Source organism: Cucumis sativus, chromosome 4, assembly GCF_000004075.3.
Source record: "Cucumis sativus cultivar 9930 chromosome 4, Cucumber_9930_V3, whole genome shotgun sequence".
Classification (NCBI taxonomy): Eukaryota; Viridiplantae; Streptophyta; class Magnoliopsida; order Cucurbitales; family Cucurbitaceae; genus Cucumis; species Cucumis sativus.
The window spans coordinates 26,142,450-26,165,867 of NC_026658.2; the positions used below are offsets into that span (position 1 = coordinate 26,142,450).

The following is a 23,418-nucleotide window of genomic DNA, read 5'->3' on the forward strand; positions in this document are numbered from 1 at the left end:
TTGTGTTTTGATGTAAGAGGTAGAAGGAAAGAAAGAAAGATATGTGTGAATAATGTATAGATCAAGAGATTCAAAAGGTGATACATATGGATTATATTTGAAGAAGAGGAAGAGATGAGAACAAGGGTCAGAAATTAATGGATGAGTGTTGTGTTAACGAAGAAAGAAGGAGAATAAAAGAACGAATTTGATTGTGTCAGCAAGGTGTGTATAAAGGAAACCCACATGGAGCAGAAGTCACAAACAAAATTGAACTGAATTAAAATAATGCAAATGGGTGATGAGCTCATCTTTTGATGAACTTTCTTTAGATTTTTTTATACAAATATTTTAATGGTGGGTGTGGCTGACGTCTGAATCTCAAACTTATTTAAATATAAATTAATAATTAATAAACAAAAGCCAAAAGCTAAATAATGTTTACCAAAAATTTCGCTTTTTAATCTAAGTTTTGATTAGTGGGAAGTCCATTGGATGCAGCGTATGCAGACAGATTGGTGCACATGGCAGTAAAAATTTAAACTTTTAATTTTTAGTTCTTCATCTCTTTCATTAGCTTTGAGATTGCAGGTAATAAATTAAATTTAATTGATTTTGGAGAAAAATCAGCAACTGGGTCATCGTCTTTATCGTCAAATTTTATAAAATTTCTTTCCAAAATCCAACTGGGTTTTGTTTTGTTTTGTTAAATTAATATACCCATCCTCCCTCTTGAGTCTTGATCAGTTGGTGTGTGCTGGTGGATTATCCGAAGGAAGATCAAGAACTGATGTGGGTATTTATTTTGGAAGTGGGAAGAGCATTGCTTTTGTAATTAATTAGTTTTGTACTTTTAATTTAAAACCCTCTGATTTGAAAGATTCTGATTCTGATGGATACTGTTTGTATTTGTATAATTCTATTCCGCTTACCCAAATTAAATATTCATATCAAGCATTAAAAGATTTATTCTTTAATCTCATCAATGCCATATTACTTTTCACCCACACATCACATAAGCGATTGAGAAAGCTCTGTTTTCCCATTAGCTTTTCGTTTTCTTTGTTTTTTTCTTTCTGCGTGTGTGTGTGTGTGTGTTAACTGTTAAGAGAAGAGAGTGTGCAAGTTGACTTTACAGCGAGAATTCCAAAGCCGGACGCAAAGGGGGAGTTGGGTTGATGAAAAAACTTATGTGGGGTCATGCTCGAACTTCGAAGGAAGAATCTTCAGCATTAGAATCATACTGAATAAAGCAGTACTTACAAGGAAAGGGGGCTGAAGAGAGGCATTATTGGGAGAAGGACTTTGGTATTTTTGTGGTTTTGGGCTGCAAAAATGAAAAAAGCTTTCTGAAGAAATCATTCTTCATTTCTGCAGAGTTTCTCGTGTTCCTATTCTTCAGACACTTCTTCTTCCTGCCCATTTCAGGAACAGTGCAGGAATTATATAACTAACCTTTTGGGAATCTTTTTGAATCTTTCAAATTTGTGAGTTCAGAACTATTTATTCTTCTTTGTTGGGTTTCCTCCTCCTTCTTCCTCTTCCTCTTCTTCTTCCTCTTCCTCTTCCTCTTCTTCTTTGTTTTGGAATTTTTGGTGTGTTTGTTAGGTTGTCTTTCTTAGTGGGAGAATCAGTCGGTGAAACTTTGGCAAATATGATTCTGAAAAGAAACTTTATTGTATTTTGATCCTACTTTCTTTTTGTGCTTTTAGTGAATACTAAGCTTTTTTGACTGTGGGGTTTTCTCTGTGTTTGTTAAAAGTCTCCTTCGGTGGCTAACTTTGTTCTCTGAAGCTGTCCTTGTTTCATATAGAATCCACTGAATATGTTTCTTATAATATTCAACAGGTTGGTTCTTCCTAAACATGGAATGGAATTTCTTCTTCTGGGTTTGTATCTGATATTGGATCGGTTTAAGAAGCTATATCTGAATCAGTGGTAAGAAGTTCGTTCAAAGCATCTTGGAGTTTTCTGGGGAGTTCTCTTTTATGGACGATGGTATGTTATCACCAGCTACAATGCTGGATGCTCCAGCTGAAACTGCCATGGATTTGGACTACATGGATGGGTTGTTTTTGGATGGTTGTTGGTTAGAAACAGCTGATGGTACCGAGTTTCTTCATACTAGCCCTTCAAGCTTCGGTGTCAACTTAGACGCTTTGATTGGATGGCCTGCTACAGAGATGAATGGTGATTTTAACATGACCCAGATTTCAAGAAGTAATCAAGAAGAAGAAAGGAAAATCTCGACTGATGAGATGTCTTTGGGGAGGAAAAGAATCGATATGGGGCAAGAAGGATGCTCTGGTCAGTCAGAAAACAATGGTTTTGGAGGTTCTGAATTGTGTAGAAGATTGTGGATAGGACCTGGGGAACATCTGGGTACTCCAACTTCTGTGATGGAGAGATTGATTACAGCTGTTGGGTATATCAAAGATTTTGTAAGAGACAAAGATGTTCTTGTACAAGTATGGGTGCCTATAAATAGAGGGGGAAGAAGTGTTCTCATCACAAATGATCTCCCATTCTCTCAGAATTCTAGCTGCACAAGACTCACTAAATATCGCGACGTCTCTGTGACATATGAATTCACTGCTGATGAAGATTCTAAAAAAGCTTTGGGATTGCCTGGTCGGGTTTTCTCGAGGAAGGTTCCAGAGTGGACTCCTGATGTTCGATTCTTTAGAAGCGACGAATACCCGAGAGTCAATCATGCTCACGAACACGATGTACGTGGAACTGTAGCACTTCCTATTTTTGAACAAGGTAGCAAGAACTGTTTAGGAGTCATTGAAGTTGTCATGGTTACCCAGCAGATCAAATATGGTTCAGAACTTGAGAATGTTTGCAAAGCTCTTGAGGTTCGTCTCTTTCATATTTTATCTTCAAATTTTTACCTTTCACCTTTTATCCTTCTTCTTTGCTACATTTACTTCATGGCTAACATGACATATGAATTCACTTCATGGTTCGGATTTGTTAAAATTGTATATCATTAATTTCTATCATTGGACTCGTAGAAAAACAGCTTAAAAACTCATGAACTCACAAACATACAAGAAGTGTTATTTCCTTTATCAACGCTTGAATGTTTAAATAGAGAAAAAGATGGTTGCTTACTAATAGCCTATAAGGTCAGTAGTTTAATGGTAAAGAATTCGTTTAAAACACTGCTTTTTGGTGTCATTCATGAATCAAAACTATCCTATCTGTTTATGTGAATTTGATTTCTCAACACTGAAGATGAATCGGGGTCGAGATAAAACTTTGTGGAAGTTCGAAGTACGGTGTTGACATTTTTGTTTTGGCTGCAGGCAGTCAAGCTTAGGAGCTCTGATGTTATGGGCCACCCGAATAAAAAGGTAACTGAATGAAATTCATTTGACAGAACTGAATATGCAACATTTTTCACGTTGTTCATTTGAACATCAAATTTTTATTTGCACTAAAAATCTTATCTCTTGATCCTCTCTTTCAGCAGGTATTTAACAGGTCCAACGAAGCTGTATTACAAGAGATTCAAAACACTTTGAAATCAGCTTGTGAAACGCATGGCTTGCCTTTGGCACAAACCTGGGCATCGTGTATGCAACAAAGTAGAGGGGGTTGCCGGCACTCGGATGAGAACTACAGTTGCTGCGTATCTACGGTAGACCGAGCTTGCTTTGTTGCCGATCAGCGAATTCAGGAATTTCATGAGGCATGCTCTGAGCATCATTTGCTAAAAGGCGAAGGCATTGTTGGGATGGCATTTAAATCTAACGAGCCATGTTTCTCAAGTGATATTACGTCCTTTTGTAACACAGAATATCCTCTTTCTCACCATGCCAAGCTGTTTGGATTACATGCTGCAGTTGCAATACGCCTTCGTTGCATTTATATTAGTAAAACTGATTTCGTACTAGAGTTCTTCCTGCCTGTAAATTGTAGAAATCCTGAAGATCAGAGAGTGCTACTCACTTCATTGTCCACAATTATACAACGATCTTGCAGGAGCCTGCGTCTAGTAACAGATAGGGAGTGCAGCGAGGAAAATATGCAACAATCTTATAGAAGTTTACATCTTGTTACAGATGTTAAACTTGGGGAACAAAGCAAGTTTCCATTTGGAGAGGCAGGTTTCGTTGCAAATGGAAGATCCGCTATGCAGGAAATGAGTAAGGTACAAAACCATCAGTTAGAAACGAGTCATCCAACAACTTCATCTGTTCAAAACATCCAACAACATAGTGGCTTTGTCTCATTTTTCCAGGGGGGCAAACCATCGGAAGTCTTAAGTTCCTCTGGTTACCAGCATCGTGGATTTAATTACGATCTGAACGGAGTTGTCGAGGACAGTGAAGAGTGCGCAACTGTTGGTAATGGTAGCTTTCCTGATGTAGGTTTGGGAAAAACTGGTGAGAAAAGACGAACCAAGGTGGACAAGACTATCACCTTACAAGTTCTTCGGCAATATTTTGCGGGTAGCTTAAAAGATGCTGCAAAGAGCATTGGAGGTACTAATCTACTGTTTTATCTGGTAAAGTTTTAGTGCAAATTATATAGTTTTTCCTCCTTTAGACATATGAGTCTTGAAAAACGGCCTATATATACAAGTAATGTAACTAAGTATGTTTTAGCTTGAAATAGAATCATGGTAGGCTGCTTTTGGAAGTGTTGAAGATATGAGTTATTGTCATATGCTGTTTTACATCTTAGTGAAGATAGCTGTGAACTTTTAACATTCTTTTTATCATCAAAATTTTTCATCTTTAACTCATTTCCTTCCTATTTCAGTTTGTCCTACCACATTGAAAAGGATATGTCGGCAACATGGGATTAAACGTTGGCCTTCTCGGAAAATAAAAAAGGTCGGTCACTCATTGCAGAAACTCCAGCTCGTAATTGACTCGGTGGAAGGCGCATCTGGTGCTTTTCAAATTGGATCCTTGTATTCTAATTTCCAGGAGTTGGCGTCTCCAAATCTATCAGGTTCAGGTTCAGGTCCACCTTTTGGTGCAAAGATGGGAGATTGCCTGAAAACATCAAATGAAGTTGGTATGAGCAACCTCCAAGGTGCAGCATCAAAATCTCCATCCTCTTCATGTAGCCAAAGCTCGAGTTCGAGCCAATGCTTTTCTAGTCGAAGCAATCAAAATCTTCCCCATTGGAACGAAGCCGGAAGTGAAGATCAAATGGGTGGTGGAGTGAATCCTTGTGATGGAGAGCTAAAGAGGGTCAAAAGTGAAGTAGAGATACATGTATCGATTATGGAAGGATCAAACGTTCCACGAAGATCCCAAAGCTGCAAATCTCTATGCAAACATCCAGCCACAGAATGTGCAATGCACACAGCAAAAGAAAGCAATGGGATGGCGGAAGCAGTCGAAGTTCAGAGAGTAAAAGTCAGCTTTGGGGAGGAGAAAATCCGTTTTCGAGTGCACAACCGGTGGGGATACGAAGAGTTACTGAATGAAATCGCAAAACGATTTAGTATCAGTGACATAAGTAAATTTGATCTCAAGTATTTAGATGATGAATCTGAATGGGTGTTAATAACAAGTGATACAGATCTGCAGGAGTGTTTTCATGTTTACAAATCATCTCAGGTCCAAACAATAAAACTATCGCTTCAGGTGTCTCGTCGCCATAAGAGAAACTATCTTGCAAGCAGTGGCTTCTCATGAACTTGCAATGACAGACATTGCAAGAAAGCTAATGGAGGAGCCACAAATCTTCTTCATTTCCCATTTTCTAAAAGGACTCAAATTTTACAACAACAACAACAACAAAAAAAAAAAAGGGTCTTTGTTTTTAGATTTTCAGGTGGAAACTGGAAAGTGGAAAGTGGAAAGGCATGAATGAGTATGCAAATATATTTTCCTGAATTTGAAGACAAGAAAGTCCATTCAACTATTGAAGGCATCTTTTTGTGCCTTTGTTTTAAGAAGCAAGCCAAAGGTTGTGTCCTTTGGGGTTACATGTTGGCAATGCCATGACAAGTGACAACTACCTCGTATGTAAATTACCTCTCTTCTTTTTTTCCCTTTTCTTTTTGGCAATTGGAAAAATAGATTTCTTTTTCTTTTTGACTTTTGGGGTTTGTATGTAAATTTGACTTGTTGAGGGTGACATAATTGTGGCTGAGCTGGGAAAGACTTTTTTGAAGAAACAAATATTTTATATGCTCTGACATCAACTTCTCTGTTGGCAATAAAATTATGGATAATATTTATTGCATATTATTGTTATTATTAAAATTTCAATGGAACTCATTCATTCATTCATTCATTTGAAAAATGAGATTCGGATGAGAACGTAAAGCAAAGCAAGAATCCAGTTGATATGGTGCGATGGGTGGCAGCTAAGCTTCCGATTTTATTCTTCTCTCAAGAATCTTCCCTATCCAATTCACCATAGTGCTATGCTATCAAATTCTCTCTATTTTATTATTAACAACTCCAAATTCTTTTCTTTCTTTTTTTTTTTCTTTCTTTATTCTTACATAGTTTTAATTTTAGGGTTCGTCGAGGTCGTTCTAGATAGCAATTTACAAGAGAAAGGAAAAAATAAAATAAAACAAGTATTATTTTAATATAATTAATTAATTTGACCATTTTGATGTTTGATTTATAGTCTCAACACTAATTTAATTACAATTATTTAGTTATTCGTAAAATGTTGGTTATAGTCTCCAAAAAAAAAAAAAAAGAAAAAAGAAAAAAAAAACACTTCTACGTCATATTTATTTATTTATTGTTTTATATTAAGCTAGAAGTATCATGAACGTGCTTTCCCACAAAACATTTTTAATGTTGAGTTGTTGGTATCTTTGCTAAGAAAATCCTAGTAGCTCCATTAGTATTTTGTATCTGATTCTAATCACCAATATATGGTATAAAAATATTTTTTGTACAGGAAGGAACAAAACGGTGAGTGAATAAAATAAGTGATCATATCCCAGCTTGGGTTGTATTGTATTGTAGCTACTTAATTTGATGAGAAATATTTATTCCTTCTTCCATCAAAATAATTTTTATCATACTTTTGACTTCAATTTTTCCAACATAACTATTGATAATTATTTCATGATGTGATTTGGGAGTTTTGAAAATCATGAGAACTGACGCAAGCCAAAATGGTCTATTCAGTGCGGAAAACATGTTTACTTTAAAATCATTGGATTCCATTGATAATTTATGTCCCATACTCCCATTGTTGTGATCATATATTATAATTGAAGCAACAAAATGATCAAATTCAACAACATAGGCGAAGTGAGTGAGGTTGAGTAGGTAAAAATTACTATGTACCCTACTTCCTTTGAGATTATAGCATGTATGTATATTAAAAACATAAAAATAAACCCCTCAGCTAACGTGAAAATAACTCATCTTATAAATAGGATAGCTAAATTAGCCATTAAACAAAGTGCTATAATTGGAGGTGGGAGAATTTTGTGACCTCTAGTTCAAACAGCAATGGATGCTAAAGGGAAAAAATATAGCTTCATGAGCAGTCCTGATCGAATATCTAATCACCAAGAAAATCATTAACAGCTCGATGAACAAACCTGCATAGCTACTTTGGATTTTTGAAAATTAAAACAAGAATATTCACTAATTAACATGATGATCAACGATATTAGAATTGTCTGATATCGTTAATCTTAACTTAAATGGTTTTTTTTTTTTTGGATTGTAGGGAAGCAACGGCTTATATAAATTACAAATTAAGAAAATAACTTACACTAACTTGTATGGAAATTTCACTATACAACTTAGAAGCTACTATATATAAATATATTTTCTTTCTTTCCTTTCTTTATTGGCGTTTAAGCATGTGTGTGTGCCAATGAATGAATGCGCCAAACCTTCGAAAGCCTACCAAACCCTTCTTTGGCTCTTCATCTGTGATGCAAATTCAATTATAACTCTTTATGACTGAGACGAAGTAGAGGGTCGATTGTCCTGTTGCTCGACGAATACACATCTCGAAGGTGGACCGAACAAGCTCAACACTACCTGCAGCAATAGATGATGTTTTCATAAATACATGTCAAATTTGATTGGGTGATTACATTGCAGAATATCAAGAATTTGGTATAATTACCCATCACAATTCATCAAAAAGGTACAATAAGGAAATATTGTAGATCAAATAAGGAGAAATATCCAAAATGGTGTAAGAAATTAATTAGTGAAATCAAATTTTCACGTGCAAATGTGGTCTAATAAGTTACACGAATAACCCGAACCAATCCAACCCAAACTTGCACCTAACAACCTCTTGTACAGAAGAAGCACATCTATACTTACCGGCAAGAATACGAGGCCGTGCAAAAACCCAAGAAGAACTAATGCCAAGTACACATGGAAATAATAGACCTGCAGAACATAGATAGAAGATATAAATGGACCTCGCAAATAGATTACTTAAAATTGAAATTTTGGGGGAGATGAGGGGGGTTTGAAATTAATACCACAAAAACTTCAGTTCTAGAGAAGCAAAGTACAAGGACCCCGACTAGCTTTGTTAGTGTGATTCCACTGCAAAACATCAGTATAAAATAAATGAATACTGGCAAATAAATTGGATAAAGAATGATAAAAACTAAACGAGGTTAATTTTCCAAGATTTCATATCTAAGCAGAGCTCCACTATAAGACATCGCAAATGGTACCTAAGAACAGATGCTCCCATTGTACTAAGAGCCTCCTTCATCCGTTGATTCCTATCTCCGCTGCTTACCTGTGAGGGAAAGGAGGATAAACAATAAATAAATAAGAAAATGCACGAGTAGTGATAGCAGTGTATAACCAATTCTGATTGAGAGATTATAGGCTGTCCTTTGTGGCAACGGTATGATCATTATGCCTCTAGTCACTAGTTTAGCCAAAGATGTTAAATAATCCGACTAATTTCCGTATGATACTAATTGTTAAGTTGTGGATTTTATATTACACAAAGGAAACTCCCTATGAAAAGATTATGAATATGGTTGACTTTTAGTAGAGTGCATTAATGAAAAATGAAATCATGTACTGACCGAGAAAGCATGTGTCAAATGCACACAAAATTCAACAGCAATTCCCACAGACATGACAAGATTGACGACAGAGATTGCGTTCAATTGGATATTCAAAATTGCCATCACGCCCTGCAAAGTATTATCTTGTCAGCAAAGGGTAAGATTTATATAAACATCTGATAGATATTAAAAGAATTAAACTAACTTCTAATATAGCATTCCAGAGATATTTAGGTATAAAGAAAATACCATGAGATCCACAATAATCATTGCCAACACCAACAAAATGATAGCCGAGGTCCATAAGCTACGACAAAGAAATCAAGCACGAGGAAGCTTAGTTAGCACATTTGAAGAAGAGAAAAATATCTGTTTACGTGAATGCCAGAAACACCATCACTAACCTGCATGTGATGATCAGGCACACAATAAAAACCGCACCTGGAAAGGAGTAAAAGAATTTAAAATCAGTGCTTTTCAACCTTTCAGTATCACCAAGACATCATTTACAGCTTTTTGGGGATAAGAATTTTCCTTAAAAGGTCTCGTATAAAAATAAGTGAAGGAAAAATAAGCACAAAGCGCTTGATATCATCATCACGGAGGACAAAGTTGTATTACAGGAAGTGCAAGGTAGCCTTCCACACTATTTATTAAACAAAGCACGCACAAATGTCCTTATTTACTGACCAATAGCAATGGCAAGGTTGATCAATGCTGTCCTCCATATATTGAGGTATTGCTCAAAAAACATGTAAAATACAGAGTATGGAAAGATCTCTATCTGCAAATGACAAGGAGGGTAAGTTCAAGATTAAGCTAATGCAACAGAAGCAAGTAGTTCAAAGAAAGAATTAAGGTTAAATAGTGTTCAAAAGCAGTTCGTCCCTGAATTCAATCAAATGTTGAAATCAAGTGAAAGGCAAAATTATTGGTTCAAAATAACATGATAAGAAAGAGAATCAAACTAAAATTGTAGTTGAAAATTTTACCTTCAAAGAATCAGAAAGCCTCGAACTCAATTCTTGAGCAGCCCTCATTGAATTAATATAGTCAACCTGATAATTTTTTAATATTTACAAAAATCAAGAACATTTTTCTAAAACAAGAATTATATTCTTTACATACAACTATCTAAATCACAATTAGTAACCGACCACACCACACCTGCTTATTCAGGGGAGTATGGTATGTTCTGAAAGAGGATGCTTGAATAACACCATTTTCATAGTCTAGTGAATAAAAAATAAAAACGAAAGTGTTAGATTAAGGTAGTAAGAAATATTCCACTCTGAGTTAGCATATTATTGTCCAATAATGCAATAGAAGGAATTCAATCCTGCAAACCTTTCAGATCAACACTGCTGGTGTATGCCCCATGACCTCCTTTAGCACAATCAGCAGAAGGTAGAGCACTAAGGAACCATGGCAATTTCTCCTTAAATTGGGCAGTAGATGGCCTACCACCATTTAGATCCGAATGAAGAAAGCACTGCATAATTCCTAAGCATTAATATTTACAAATTTTAGGATGAAATTAGCACCCATGACTCAGGATTGGCTGCTAATTTAGCAAAATACTGAAAAGCAACCAAGGAGAAGTTATTTGTTATCTGTAATCCAACTTAAAGGGAGTCGTTACCGTTGTACAATCTTTGCATACTCCATTCAGACCACAAGAACCACCACCACCGCTTGAAGTACAGCAAGGGGGCTGAAAAAGACTAAATTCAGTAAATTTAAGAAGATAACGTACAGGGCACAGAAACTACCAACAATTCTCAAAATTTTCAAAAAATAATGAACCAACTATTATCACCTCACCAATATATCTTATAATTGGTAAAATATAAAACAACCACGTAGTTACAAGTAAAATGAACTTCAAAGGGTAAAATCATTGCATCAGAAAGAAGAGAAATAAAGATAAAACCAAATATAGAAAACCAAACCAATTGTGGAATCAACAATAGTTTGCAGCTATGCCATGATGTTATTTCACAAGAAATTTTTCAAAGGAACCACATGACCTGATCATCAGGGGGGCAATAGCTCCCATTTGTGAACTTCCGACAACATCCAAATGCTTCGGGAGATATCCACACAAGATAATCATCAAGCCATGAAGCAGCTGGTTTGGCAATGAAACTTGACTCTGGTATTAGTGAAGCTTTTGCAATCTACAGGAAAGAGGAAAAAATAAAGACATAAAAATCCTTGGTTTGAAAAAAATAATGTGACATAAGCCATAATAAAACAGCAAAAAATTTGGAGCACATAAAAAATATTGGAAAAGACATACATTTTCCTGTGAAAATGAAATGGCGATAGACATACCTCATTTAAAAGAGAGTCTGAGTCACATTGACTGATGGAGCATAATTGGTTTGTCTGTCTTGATTCTGAGCTGAGCATAGTAAGAGAATATCAGCATGGCAACAAGAGAGAGAGAGAGAGTATATGAAAACAGTCCATCCTCGATATTACCACTTTTGTATTACAAAGGCTTGTACTATGATAGTTACCATGTTGTAGAGAATCCATATAAAATATATATTACGGTTCATCACAAAATGGTAAAGGACTATATCATGAAAATAGGTTGGCACAGTATATTTATTTAGAGTTGAAAGGAAACCATACTTTTGAGACATTAAGTGAAAAGAATACCTTCAATAACTGACAAATTAAAAAATAATTCCACTAACGTTTATTTTCCTTAGAATGTAACAAAATAAAATGAATTTTTTTTATTAAATATCACTTGAAGATATAAACTTCGTCATAAAGTTCTACGCCTGGTAAATTTTAAATTCTGAGACAAAATATAATGTGACAGCCAAAGATAGCAAATAAGGGTAGGCGTAGGAACAATATGCTAACAAAAATGGTAAAAGGCCCCATGTTCTTTCAACACTTCAACTTCTAAAAATTGCAGAATCTATACTATAAAGTGCAACATAGGGAGCCATAAAGTCCATAAAATATGAATGTGAACAAGAATAATACTTGGTCCCGACCAACACTAAATGTTATAAACTAACTACAAGATAGAGTGCAGAACCTAAACCATTAAACACCACGGAGAGCCATATAAATCCGTCAAACATGAATGTATACAAGAAAAATAATTGGTCCCAATCAGTTATAAGTATTATAAACTAACCACAAGATAGAGTACGTAATTCTTGTACAGTTTTACCTGTAATTGTAGTTCTTTACAACGAAATATACCGGTGGACCTATTCTGAGATGTTCAGAGATGTTATTGAAGTACCCCTGCATTAAAAGTAGAAGCAGCTTTTACATGACAGGCAAATAAATAGTGAAATAAGTGGTTTCGGGATGTAACTATAAGACAAAAAGGCATCCCTTCAAAATATATAATAAAACGAATAAAAATAAAAAACCTGAAGATAAGAATCTTTGGGTAGCACAATCTTTTGTTCCAAACCAGCTTCAATTCTGGTGCACAAAGCCTGTGAATTTGGAATAAAGGAAAATTAACATCACATATAAACAACATGGTCGGGGAAACTAATAGCTAGACAACAGATCGAGAACTTACTATGCTTGCCAATGTGAACCCAACAAAGATGGATATGACTATTATTTTGACTATCCAGATGCTAAGTGCTGGTGCATGGATCTCCTGGATAGATAAAAAATGGAGCGTGAAATAGAAAACAGAACAATAATGAAATGTCAAATGTTATGCAAAAGTTGACATTAGGAAAAGATAAATACTTCAAATTAACTGACAGTGTAAGAGGACAACTCCAACGAGAAGCTTGAACATTTACATAAACTTTCATGAATTATATCCATATTTAGGTTTAGAGTATGATTGGAACGAATGAGCCAAAAACAAAACAACTTTTAAATCAAGAACAAAAGAAATGGCATTGTCTAGATTCAAAGTAGAAATCAAGCTCCCAAAAAGAGAAATCAACTTTTATTTATTTATTTATTTTCCTTCTAAATATCCCACAGTTCCCTTGGACACAAGTGGAATTTCTCTGATTAAAATTTTAATAAGTTAATATAAAATACCGGTGGATTGAGCTTCAGAAAGAAGAGAAAAGAATTTGTATTACAATTAGAAAGTTACCTTCATGTATCGAGCTAACAAGCCAGGATTCTTCTGAGTGATACCTAAATAATATTCAACAAGACAAGGCATCATCGCGAATTGCATCAATAAATCAGAACAAACGTATTTAAAAAGAAAAGTAGAACAAGATATAAGAAGTGTGAAAATACTACCTTTATCACTGCCAGCATATCTTGAGCTCTTAATACAAGGAAAGCAGTCCACTCTCTTATCCTCCGTTCTTAGAAAATCAAATACTATTAAAGCAACAAAAGCTGTAACTTGAAGCAGGAAGTCCAGAAGAACGGCTAATGCTGTATAAGAAAATGAAAATGGTGATTGGAGAACTATGCCTGTCTCAATTAAGAAAATGAAAATGCTATATAAGAATCCTTGAGGGCTTTCCAATGGATAAAAACTCAAACCTGCAAACATGGAAAAAACACGACATGCTGGCATAGGAATGAAACTTCCAACTGCAAATGCAAGAACCTCAGATAAACTTGCTAGTGTTATGGATGGTCCAACTTCTACAAGTGCATTACTAATTCGTCCTTCCAAAGGCAATTCTACTGACTGCCGTTTAACAGCATGTACCAATATACACATATTATCCACCCCAACCTGATATTTAGATGAGAAAATTTATTAGAAATGAAAGATAAAAAGGACTTCACAAAAGAGTGCATCAATAGTTATGGTTTTGACAATAGATCCAAGATACCATCAAGATTTAAGAAGACATTAGCCAATCAGTATTCAGTGGATATACATTTTGAGAAAGATATATATTATACAAGGCAATAATAGGTTATCATGCTTAAAAAGACAGATTCAGCTTGTTCACTTCAAACAAAATTGTGATAAAATGCATAGAAATCTTGGGTATATAGAGCTCACTGTAAGACATATTCTCGTCCCAAAAATTTAAATTTCGAAATACTTGCCAATAGCATGTGAACGTGTTGACAAGTAACATGACAATCTCATTCTTCAGCCAAACCAACATATTCTAAGGTTTAAAGTTTGAACAAAGTTCTAGGTTATACAAATAACAACCCACTCCCTATATGAGTACCCAGACAGAAGAACAAGTATGAAGCAACAAAAAGTGTAATCTTAGAAAATATGGTAGATAGTATTGACCCAGTTTCCACTGGGCATACAAAAAAGGACACAGAAGTTCATCAGATTTGCACAATATGTTGAACTGATATGATCATCTGTGCACGAAGTCCAACAAAACAGAATCAGGAGTGCAACGACGGGAAAAGAAAGAACTTACTGCCAGAACAAGGAAAGGAATGACTTCCATAATGATTAGAGTAGATTTAACTCCAATTGCACTGAAAAAACCTACTGATGCAAGAACAGACAACATGACAAGTACAACTCCAGAGAGACCAAGTAACACCTGTTCATAGAAGAGAAACATAAGCTACTAATCCAGAAATTCCAACGCTTGGGAGAAAACATCTGTGAGTTAGAGAATAATCTGACCAAAGAGGAAAAGAAAATAAAAGATGAATGGCCAAAGTAGAATTAAATTAAGTTCTAAGAGCGCCCATTGCATACCTTTGATGAAACGTAAAAAGTAGATAAATGTGGTCTATCACCCAAAGTAAGAGATATGTAAGCAAACATCACAAGATAGCTTATCTGCAGATAAATTACGTAAACAGGGTGAATAGACAATTAGAAGGAAAATTGGCATGATGGAAAGTGACCTCCACACTAAATAAAATAAAATAAAATAAAAAGTACAATGCAAGTATCTGGAGAAAATTACCATAAATAAGGACAGAGAATAAAAATTTAACTGAACTATACAAAAGTTTATCTCTAGAAAAGAACTAACCAAGATCGTGATGACATCAGCAGTACTCTCTCTTTTTAATTCTTCTTCAATGGAGCTTTCCGAAGAAAAAGAAAGCGTCAAATTTTGAGATTGCGTCATTGTCAATAACTCAGCCTATCACAAAAGTAGATTAATATTGAGAAATTCCATTCAATCCTGGGAAGGACAGACACCATAAAATTATATCAAATTATAAACAAATGAAGGAAGACACTACATCCAAACAACTGGATCCCCAGAGTTATAGAGCCTAGGATTAAGAGGAACGAGGTTAGTAAGAAAAGTAGGAAAGTTGAAAGCAAACGTTTGGAAGTACAGTAGATTGAGATTCATTGGGCTGTGAATGTAAATGGTTCTCGTTCTATGGGAGGAGAAACTTGTAAGAATTGATTTTTTATTTTCTTATTATTATTAGAAAAGTAATAATTTTTCATTAATAAAAATATGGAAAATGGACAAATTTTGTTTAATCTATTACTTCATAATTATAATTACATCACATATTTTCATCTTTAATACCCATAATCTTATTGTATTATTTGTTTAAATTATTGAAGTATGAGTAAATTTTTAAAAAATAAATAATTGGTTATTTTTAAGAAAATTATTTCATGATGATTGAATGGGGAGGAACTAAATGCCAAAGATTAACTTCGTTCATCCCAAACTCAGGTTGGGATTAGAAAACTAAGGATGATTAAACCCACAGCCCAAAACTCAACTCCGAACACCACCTTAAGAACGAAGAAAAAAGAAGATTGTTTTTTAGGTAAAGCTACAAAGAAATTTCAACTTGAGGCAGTTTTTCACACATGGAAGTCACAAAAAATGAAAAGAGCACATTTTCACATATGTCACAATGAAAGTAAGTATAACAAGATAGTACAATTTAAAGAAAGTAAAAGCCACAGCCAACCTTAGCCAACTGAATGAAGGCTTTCTCCCAAGCCACAGCTGGTCCAGATTCATTCCCTTCTTTATTAATAGCATTGTTTACTGGGTAAGTTATTAAGAATGCAGAAGCCTGTCTTGAAAAACTATGGTCAGATAACTAAGGAGATTAATTTGTTCAATTTAGATTACCAACTAACAAGCATAGTAAATTACTTCTGAATAATTGTTCCCAGAGAATCCACCTAATGCGGTGCTTGGATCAAGTGGAGCTTCAAATGCACTCCTGCAACTGTCTGCAGAGGAATAGTGCTGAAATAAAAAACAATAACAAGAAAATAAAAGATTGTCATATGGGCAAATGGGAGAAGACAGTACAAAAGATATTCATTTTACTCTTTTTTTTTAAGGAAACAAATCATTCTACTCTAATAAGTCACAAGAACTTTACTTTAAAAAACAAATACTTTTTTCTTTTTTGAAGGAAACAAACCGTTTAAACGCCTCATGCATTTTAATTCTCTACTGTCTAACAATCAAAATCAGATCAGAAAACCAAACAATATATACCTGAAAACAATATTCAAGATGATCGACTCCTCCATAGTTATCAACATTTTCTGGATTCATTTGGAAATACTGTCAAATAGAGTGGATACTTCAGTAATAAATAGTAAAATTACGCTCTATAACCTAAAACCACAAGATTGATGATCTAGTAAAAGATAAGAAATATTTCGATTGAAATATTTCAGTGGACGTGTGTTTGTTTTTATAAGATTAAATCAAAAAAGCAATCCAGAATATCCACCTGCAGGACACTCTGGGTGGCACATTCCTGATCCAGTGGCTTCATACAAATGTCACTTAGAGATATACTTCTACCAGAATAATTAGCTCGAATACCATCTATCTGTAAAAGTTGACAAGTGGAGAAGAAATTCTGAGAATGACACCATCAAATGTAAATATTACATTTAAACTACGGGAAGAAATATCCTAATTAAGACAGTCTAATCCCATAATAAAGAAACCAATCCCGAAGTGTTATTCTAGTCACAAAAATACCTTCTTTTGTATGTCAAACAATAACTTAACATTGTTATCATTCAATATACTTGGCGGCTTTCCATGCACGGAATCTGGAACTGTGGCTATTATAATCTATACAAGAAATATGACATTAGAAGTTTCTGAAGTCAATATCTTCTGTAGCCCAACTTCATAACAGATATGATAATCCATTAATTAAAATGATTTTAATAGTTTGCAGAATTATCAAACAATAGTCTCCACCTGTTCAATCCTATAAAAAGGGGCTAGATGTGAATCAAAAAATTCCTTCTCCTGGGATGCTTTGCTTCCTGGTCCTACCCATAGCTGAAACAAATGCAGAAATCATCAAGAGGCCAACAACTGACATTGGGCTAGAAGTATAAAATAATTAGTACAAGGAAGGATTTGAGGTGGTTATAATTCAAAAACCTTCATGAACAGATTGCAAACAACATGAAGTCAAGCACAATAGCACATTCTATTATAAAAGGCAATTAAAACTTTCTTCACTGAATTATATAATAAATGTTGTAACTTCGGAAAAGTTACCTAGAATCTGACTAGAATCAGGACCATCATAATCAGTTAACAGAAAGGGGTACCCAGTGTTAGCAGTCAACTCAACCATAACAAGGAAGACTAAAAACAATCAAACAAATAGTAATAAAGAGATGAAGATATTCCGCCACTAAACTCTCCATATCATGAGTGACCCCTCTGTTGCCCTCATGCAGCTAAGCAACACTGGCTGCTGATTAGCAAGATGACACTGATTCACACATTTCTAAACACAACCAAGTAAATTACTATGGTCCACATGTTTGCATCTTTTTGACCAAAATTGTCACACCATTTGCTTATCAGAGTCGCATCTACCCATCAATGAATAAATACACATATACATAGATATACTACGTGCATGAATTCAAAGAAAAGCAACAAATGGATGGTCCTAAAAAGAAAGAGGGAACTGAATACACACATGCATGCAAATGCGTCGGGATGATGAGAGAGAGAGAGAGAGAGAGCCTCAAGAAAAGAACGGATTAATTTTTTTTAAAAAAAAAAACAGCACTTCAACTGATTGAAACAGGACTTTTCCTTGTCAATCATTTGAAGCTGATATGAACCATACTATACCTTATCAGGCCTTGTCTCCACCTTGAAACGAAGGAGACCTATACACAGAAGTAGAACAATGGCCAGTGATGAAATCAACACCAATGTCGGATTTCTGGCCACCCATGTTCCATATTTCCTGTGAAGATACGTGAATGAATAAAAATAAGTCGTAAATATGTTTTTTACATCTGTACTAGTATAGCAGCAACATTTAGTACCTGTAAAAATTGGACATGTATCCCTGAACAACTGAAAGCTGAATCCTACTTCTGATTTGAGGAGCATCTTCAAGCATCTGAGTATATGAATAGTGGACAGAAAAACAAAACAAGGAAAGCCTTCAGTCAAGCAAATAGCAAAATTAATGTTAATTTACAGCTAAAATATCTGGTAGAAATCAAAGACAAAAAATGACTGAAAGCAGCATGAGCCACACAAATATTAGCAAAGAAATTGCTTATAGGCCAATCGATCAGGATAATTCACAAGAATGATAGAAATGTGAAGCATAATAATATTACCTATTAGCGACATATTACCAACATGAAGAGCAGAAGGGTTAATGGCAAACTAAACTAAGATGATTCACTAAGTTAACTGAAGATGTCATTACAGAAATATCTACTTTGACCTACGAACCTGCATTGGCAAACTTTCATCCTTTTTCCGAGTAGCAGAATGGAGACTGCCCCCATCCATGATATTTGGCATTGTTTTAGTTCCCGAAGAAGGGCTCTTTTGGGATTTGCGATAAAACAAACTCCATCCAAGAAAAGCAGAGGCAATTATAATGTACAGGATACACAGAGTGAAGTCAACACATTTAACCTGTAGCAGTTAGAAAAATAAATCTTTAAATACAAAATGCAAAACTAACACACATAAAGAACAAGATGGCCAACTTGTGAGGTGTTTTCTCACCTTGAGAGACCCAATTTTAACTGAACAAGAATTTTTTCTATGGAAAACGGGGGTTGCAGTGCTACTGCAGACCGGTGCTGAAGGGCAATCACCACAGGAACATCCCAGTGAAGTATCTCCACAAGAATAAGCAGATGCATTCATATGCTTCATTCCGGATGACACAGACATCGTAGGTGGAAATCCAATGGCATATGGTGAACCAGGCAAGCCAGGGCCAGCTTGTTTACCGATAAAAGCAAACCACTCTGCCCGCAATCATACCAATGTTCAAATTTTAGAAGGAAAAGAGAACACAATAAAACTAGCTTCATAAGTATATTAAGAGACAATGCATTCCAAAAAAAAATCACAACAGGCAAAGGTTTAGAAACCTCTTTTCTTCTTACCCTTCAATACTTTCCTCCGATTCCTCCACTCCACAGAAAACTATTACAAAAATACTTTCTACCTTTTGTTAAAATAAATTTTCTGATTTGAGTACGTAAAAAATGTGATTTAACTCCACACAATCAGGTTGTCATGGTATAAGTTTGTCCAGCAACCAAATAGTGAATGAGTGTGCGCATACATGCATGAGAGGAAGAGAGGGTGTTAACCTTTAAAATTTTTAGCATCGGCACCAATAAATTGCATGGCTCGAGTGTTCATTGTACCATATTTTACATCTTTGCAGGACTCATATAGCCCTTCACCAAAAGCATCAGCTACATAATAATCAATGGCATCAACTGTAAGGCTGTTATTAACCTAAAAACAAAGACAAGCCATTAAGATTCAACGTGGTCCTCTAACTGCTCTAGCATTCAGCTAAAATAAGGGGAGAAAATCATAAAAGCGGTCAGCATTGCGAAAGAGCATGCAGAGATAATACATGGAAATTCAGAGCAAATGCAACAAAAATGCACAGTGATTCCAGATACATGCATTTATTTGAGCTGTAATTTGTGCAGCAAAATAGGAATTTACTTCCATAGAAACTCTAATCTCAAGAAAGAATAATCAGCTTACAATTTATTGACAGAGACTGCTGGGAAAAAAGGGAAAAGGACTGGAACTTGCTTGCATACAAGCTCAAATCTTTAGTAGAAAGATCATATGACAGTTTGCTGAAAACTAAACTGGAATATTGAAATGACAGTTCAATAAAGAGAACAAACGTCACTTGTCATCGTTTATATTAAAAAGAAGTGAACTACATCACAACCTTGTTTTTCCAAACATCTACATGTAATTACTTGGTAAGTAAGTGCTTTAATGAGTTTCTACGCATGTTAAGAATAAAGAGAGACATTCCACCTGAAGAGCAACTAACATATGCCCTCTAGAAGGTTCATCATTGCTCAGAAGTGATGGAAACACAGTACACAAACACATGAATATCTTAACAAATACTATTTAATAGCGAATTGCATAATTATGCAAGTGTTATAAGAAGAAAGCGTTCTAACCTTTAAAACAGAAGTTACATTTATGAATAAGCTCTGATTTGGAGAACAGGTAAGCTCACAGAACAGGTTCAAAAAGTTCCTTAAGCATGCTGGACAACCTACAAGAAATGGAATAGCCTGCATAAAATACACAAGTCATATTATGGGCCAAATATTTGAAGTACTTTCATCAAAAGAAGAATGAGAAATCAGAAGGCTAATTCATTGCACAAAATGTAAGGCATTGCACATTCCAATGTTAAAAAAATAATGAGAACAGGAATAACAAAAATCAAAAGGTTAATTCTTCCGTGCAGGAGAAATAACACCCAGACAAAGGCTGTAATATGCATTGTTGGCATTCAAGAATACAGGGGCATGCAATTTAATAAAGAAGCAATATGCATCAATTTTGCAAGAAAATTTTTCATAAAAATTTTTATGATGCATTTTTCGACCCGCTATCAGTGTGCAATAAATAACTATGAGATTATGTAAGGCAGTTTTGGTAACACAAGTCAGTTAGAGATCTCACTTGCATAACTTGTGATCGTAGGGTGTCAAATTGTTGTTCTGTGCAACAAACATTGCCGGTAATAGTTGGACATAGACTTTGGATCTTCGATGATAGAAGATTATCTGGCTGGGAACACAATAGTTTGTGATCATAAAGAAAAAAACAAGCGAGCAAAACCAAACATTAAAATTTGATGGTAACAGAATGGCCAAACAGCAAATTCTGCATATTTTATTTTAAAATCACCAATATTAATAACGTGTGGGTAGTCCAACAATAGGAAATCAAAAGTGTACCTGCACAGATGGGGCACCCGTAGGACAGTTCAGCGCTTTACCATCAGGTCGCTTTGCACAGATGCCATACATTACACAATATCCTTCGGAGTGTTTTTCCCTTCAAAGGCAGAAAAAGTATGCATTATTTGCGAGTTCAAGCAAAAAATAAAGCAAAAATTATCTTAAAAATTTATGATTAAAAAAAGTAATAAAATGAACAGATTCAAGCTACCTTATACACAGCAATAAATGATTCACAATATAGGAAATTAGACGTGTAGCCTGAGAAATAACTATTCTAATGAAATGTAGAATGGTCAACCAAAATGGACTGCATACCCGGATGTCCCATTCGTAGATAACTGCAACCCTGTATTAGACATCTCTGCATACACTAGGACAAAACATAGAACCTGCACATATCTCGACTTTTAGTAAGAAATGATGGTCAGTGATCGTTTCTATAAATTACACGATGAAGCGAAGTTCTAAAACAGAACCCGAATACCATAAGAAAAGCATTAGCAAATGGTAGGTACAAGTACAACGCTAGACAATTTACACTCTTATTTCAATGGAAGCCACACATGATTGCAGATGAAAGTTATTCACGAGTCTGGGAATTAACTTTTAAACCACTCAAAATGCTCATTCGGTTAAACATTTTCGGATACGTGATCAACCTCAGAGTCCTGTAAAGCAGAGCCGGAGAATTTAACCTGTCCCCTAAATGTTTTCGATATAAAATCCATTTCCAAGCTCCTCCAAACTCCTCATATTCTTTTGCCGAATACGGACAGCTAAATAAAAATTGAGAAAGAGAAAGAGAAACTAAAAAGATGAACAGTACTAAACAGCACATATTGAGGACTCGGAATGCTCATTTTGGAACAGTCATACAGCAAGCAATCACAGAAACACGGTATGAAGAAGACAGAACCACAGAGAAGAGGTCACCAAGTCCCAGTGTACAGAGAACATAGAAACGGAAGAAAAGAAAAGAGATTCAAGAACAAAAAACGTAACAGCAACAGAATTCATGCCTGGAGGAGATAAATTGAGAGGATAAACCCTAAACGGATCCTCATTGTGGAGGAGATGAGAGGTGGTGTAGGAAAAAGAGCAGAACCGCCAGAGAAGTAAAGCGGGAGTGAAAAGGGGGCCACAGAAGTTGTGTGATAGTCAACACAGACGTATTTATAGTTACTGAGTTCAAAGAAGGATATCTCCAACTCCAAGTGTTGGCGCTGGCAGCAGCTTACGCGGGTGAGGGGCAAATAAAATCGGCGTAGCGAATTAAATAATGTGATTATTTACGTAAATGCCCCTGCTTTCGGTTTGATTGTCAAGCGGGCCCGCTTGACAATGATTTCTGTGTTCTATAATTTGGAGCCAATCTGAGGGTACTTCAGTAAATGCGCTTTGTAACTTAAACGGCCACCTTTACCACGCTAAACGACAGGACTCAACCTTTAATTCTTTTTCATTCTCTATTCGCACCATAAAGTTTGAAATCATAAATTTATGCTTCCAATTTCTAAGATAGATCTTTGAGATAATTTTACTAATCGTTTTTTTTTTTTTTTTTACAATTTTCTCACATTTTCTTTCCCTTCATCTCGATTTTATATCATCCCATTTTGATGTTGCATCTTCTCTGTCGTTGCTAACCATAATGCAATAGTATGTCATTTGAAAATTAAAAGTATAAACAGAACATAAAAATATATAAACAACATAGGTCAAAACAGTTTTTTGATCCAAAAATTTTATTCCAATGTTATCGAATCACTTGTGTACTTCTCCAAAAATTTTATAAACCACACTTTCTGGTAAGCTTGGTTGGGGGGAAATCAACTACTTCAACCACTCAAACTTAGAGTGCGATGGTAATTTTGTTTTTCTTTCTATATTTATAAAATATTATTTTTAAAAATAGCAAAATAAATTAAAATATTTATAAGTCATACTAAATTTTTTTATTCTCCTGATGATGGCTGGTGATATGTTTTTATTATTAAATATCGTTAGTTATCAAATGTTTATTATTGATGGAATCTGAAATTTTGTTATAGCTTATAAATATTTTGTCAAATTTGTTATTTTTGACAATTCTATATTTATAGATATATGTTTCTTATTGTGCTACCGAAGAAAACGAGGAATCAAGATAATTGTTTTGATCTAATTAAATATTATTTATTTAGGCTAAGGTTCAATTGGGTCAAAAAAATAAGCTTAATTTAGTCCAAGTAATATAAAA

At 34.9% G+C, this 23,418-nt stretch overlaps 2 protein-coding genes across 7 annotated transcripts; one reads left to right on the forward strand and one right to left on the reverse strand.

The window, feature by feature from the left end:
- The first annotated feature begins 830 nt into the window (after positions 1–830).
- On the forward strand, positions 831–6,198 carry LOC101217375 (protein NLP4). 4 transcript variants are annotated; one of them, XM_011655967.2, is made up of 6 exons: positions 831–1,466; positions 1,828–2,840; positions 3,294–3,341; positions 3,458–4,141; positions 4,232–4,475; positions 4,756–6,198. In XM_011655967.2, the coding sequence occupies exons 2-6, from the start codon at positions 1,968–1,970 to the stop codon at positions 5,643–5,645; spliced, it is 2,739 nt and encodes a 912-aa protein (XP_011654269.1). In that variant the 5' UTR covers positions 831–1,466; positions 1,828–1,967; the 3' UTR covers positions 5,646–6,198. The 4 variants fall into 4 exon arrangements, with proteins under 4 accessions (XP_011654269.1, XP_011654268.1, XP_004145599.1 ...); XM_011655966.2 differs by having other exon boundaries at positions 3,458–4,475; XM_004145551.3 differs by having other exon boundaries at positions 832–1,466; positions 3,461–4,475.
- Positions 6,199–7,447: 1,249 nt separating this feature from the next.
- Positions 7,448–22,392, reverse strand: LOC101203163 (NPC intracellular cholesterol transporter 1). 3 transcript variants are annotated; one of them, XM_011655969.2, is made up of 39 exons: positions 22,199–22,392; positions 21,495–21,568; positions 21,174–21,273; positions 20,896–21,003; positions 20,382–20,498; positions 19,530–19,680; positions 18,931–19,178; positions 18,649–18,837; positions 18,228–18,304; positions 18,028–18,145; positions 17,128–17,211; positions 16,900–16,995; positions 16,643–16,744; positions 16,402–16,470; positions 16,048–16,143; positions 15,857–15,964; positions 14,941–15,054; positions 14,658–14,741; positions 14,368–14,496; positions 13,508–13,706; positions 13,256–13,396; positions 13,101–13,144; positions 12,558–12,641; positions 12,400–12,468; positions 12,192–12,268; positions 11,327–11,396; positions 11,020–11,169; positions 10,632–10,703; positions 10,337–10,481; positions 10,157–10,221; positions 9,982–10,047; positions 9,680–9,773; positions 9,394–9,430; positions 9,239–9,296; positions 9,008–9,118; positions 8,642–8,709; positions 8,441–8,507; positions 8,277–8,345; positions 7,448–7,982 (listed from the first exon to the last, which is right to left on the reverse strand). In XM_011655969.2, exons 1-39 carry the CDS (start codon positions 22,241–22,243, stop codon positions 7,896–7,898), a joined length of 3,882 nt encoding a protein of 1,293 aa, XP_011654271.1. In that variant the 5' UTR covers positions 22,244–22,392; the 3' UTR covers positions 7,448–7,895. The 3 variants fall into 3 exon arrangements, with proteins under 3 accessions (XP_011654271.1, XP_031740283.1, XP_011654272.1); XM_031884423.1 differs by having other exon boundaries at positions 22,182–22,392; XM_011655970.2 differs by lacking the exons at positions 21,495–21,568; positions 22,199–22,392 and having other exon boundaries at positions 20,896–20,999.
- Positions 22,393–23,418: the final 1,026 nt, after the last annotated feature.

Coding starts and splice junctions, on each gene's coding strand:
- LOC101203163 (XM_011655969.2), bottom strand. CDS start 22,243: ATGAGGATCCGTTTAGGGTTTATCCTCTCAATTTATCTCCTCCAG. Junction 21,569..22,198: donor TCTCAATTTATCTCCTCCAG/GCATGAATTCTG, acceptor AGATATGTGCAG/GTTCTATGTTTTGTCCTAGT. Junction 12,642..13,100: donor TGTTAGCTCGATACATGAAG/GTAACTTTCTAA, acceptor TTATCTATCCAG/GAGATCCATGCACCAGCACT.
- LOC101217375 (XM_011655966.2), top strand. CDS start 1,968: ATGGACGATGGTATGTTATCACCAGCTACAATGCTGGATGCTCCAGCT. Junction 3,342..3,457: donor TGGGCCACCCGAATAAAAAG/GTAACTGAATGA, acceptor CCTCTCTTTCAG/CAGGTATTTAACAGGTCCAA. Junction 4,476..4,755: donor TGCTGCAAAGAGCATTGGAG/GTACTAATCTAC, acceptor TTCCTATTTCAG/TTTGTCCTACCACATTGAAA.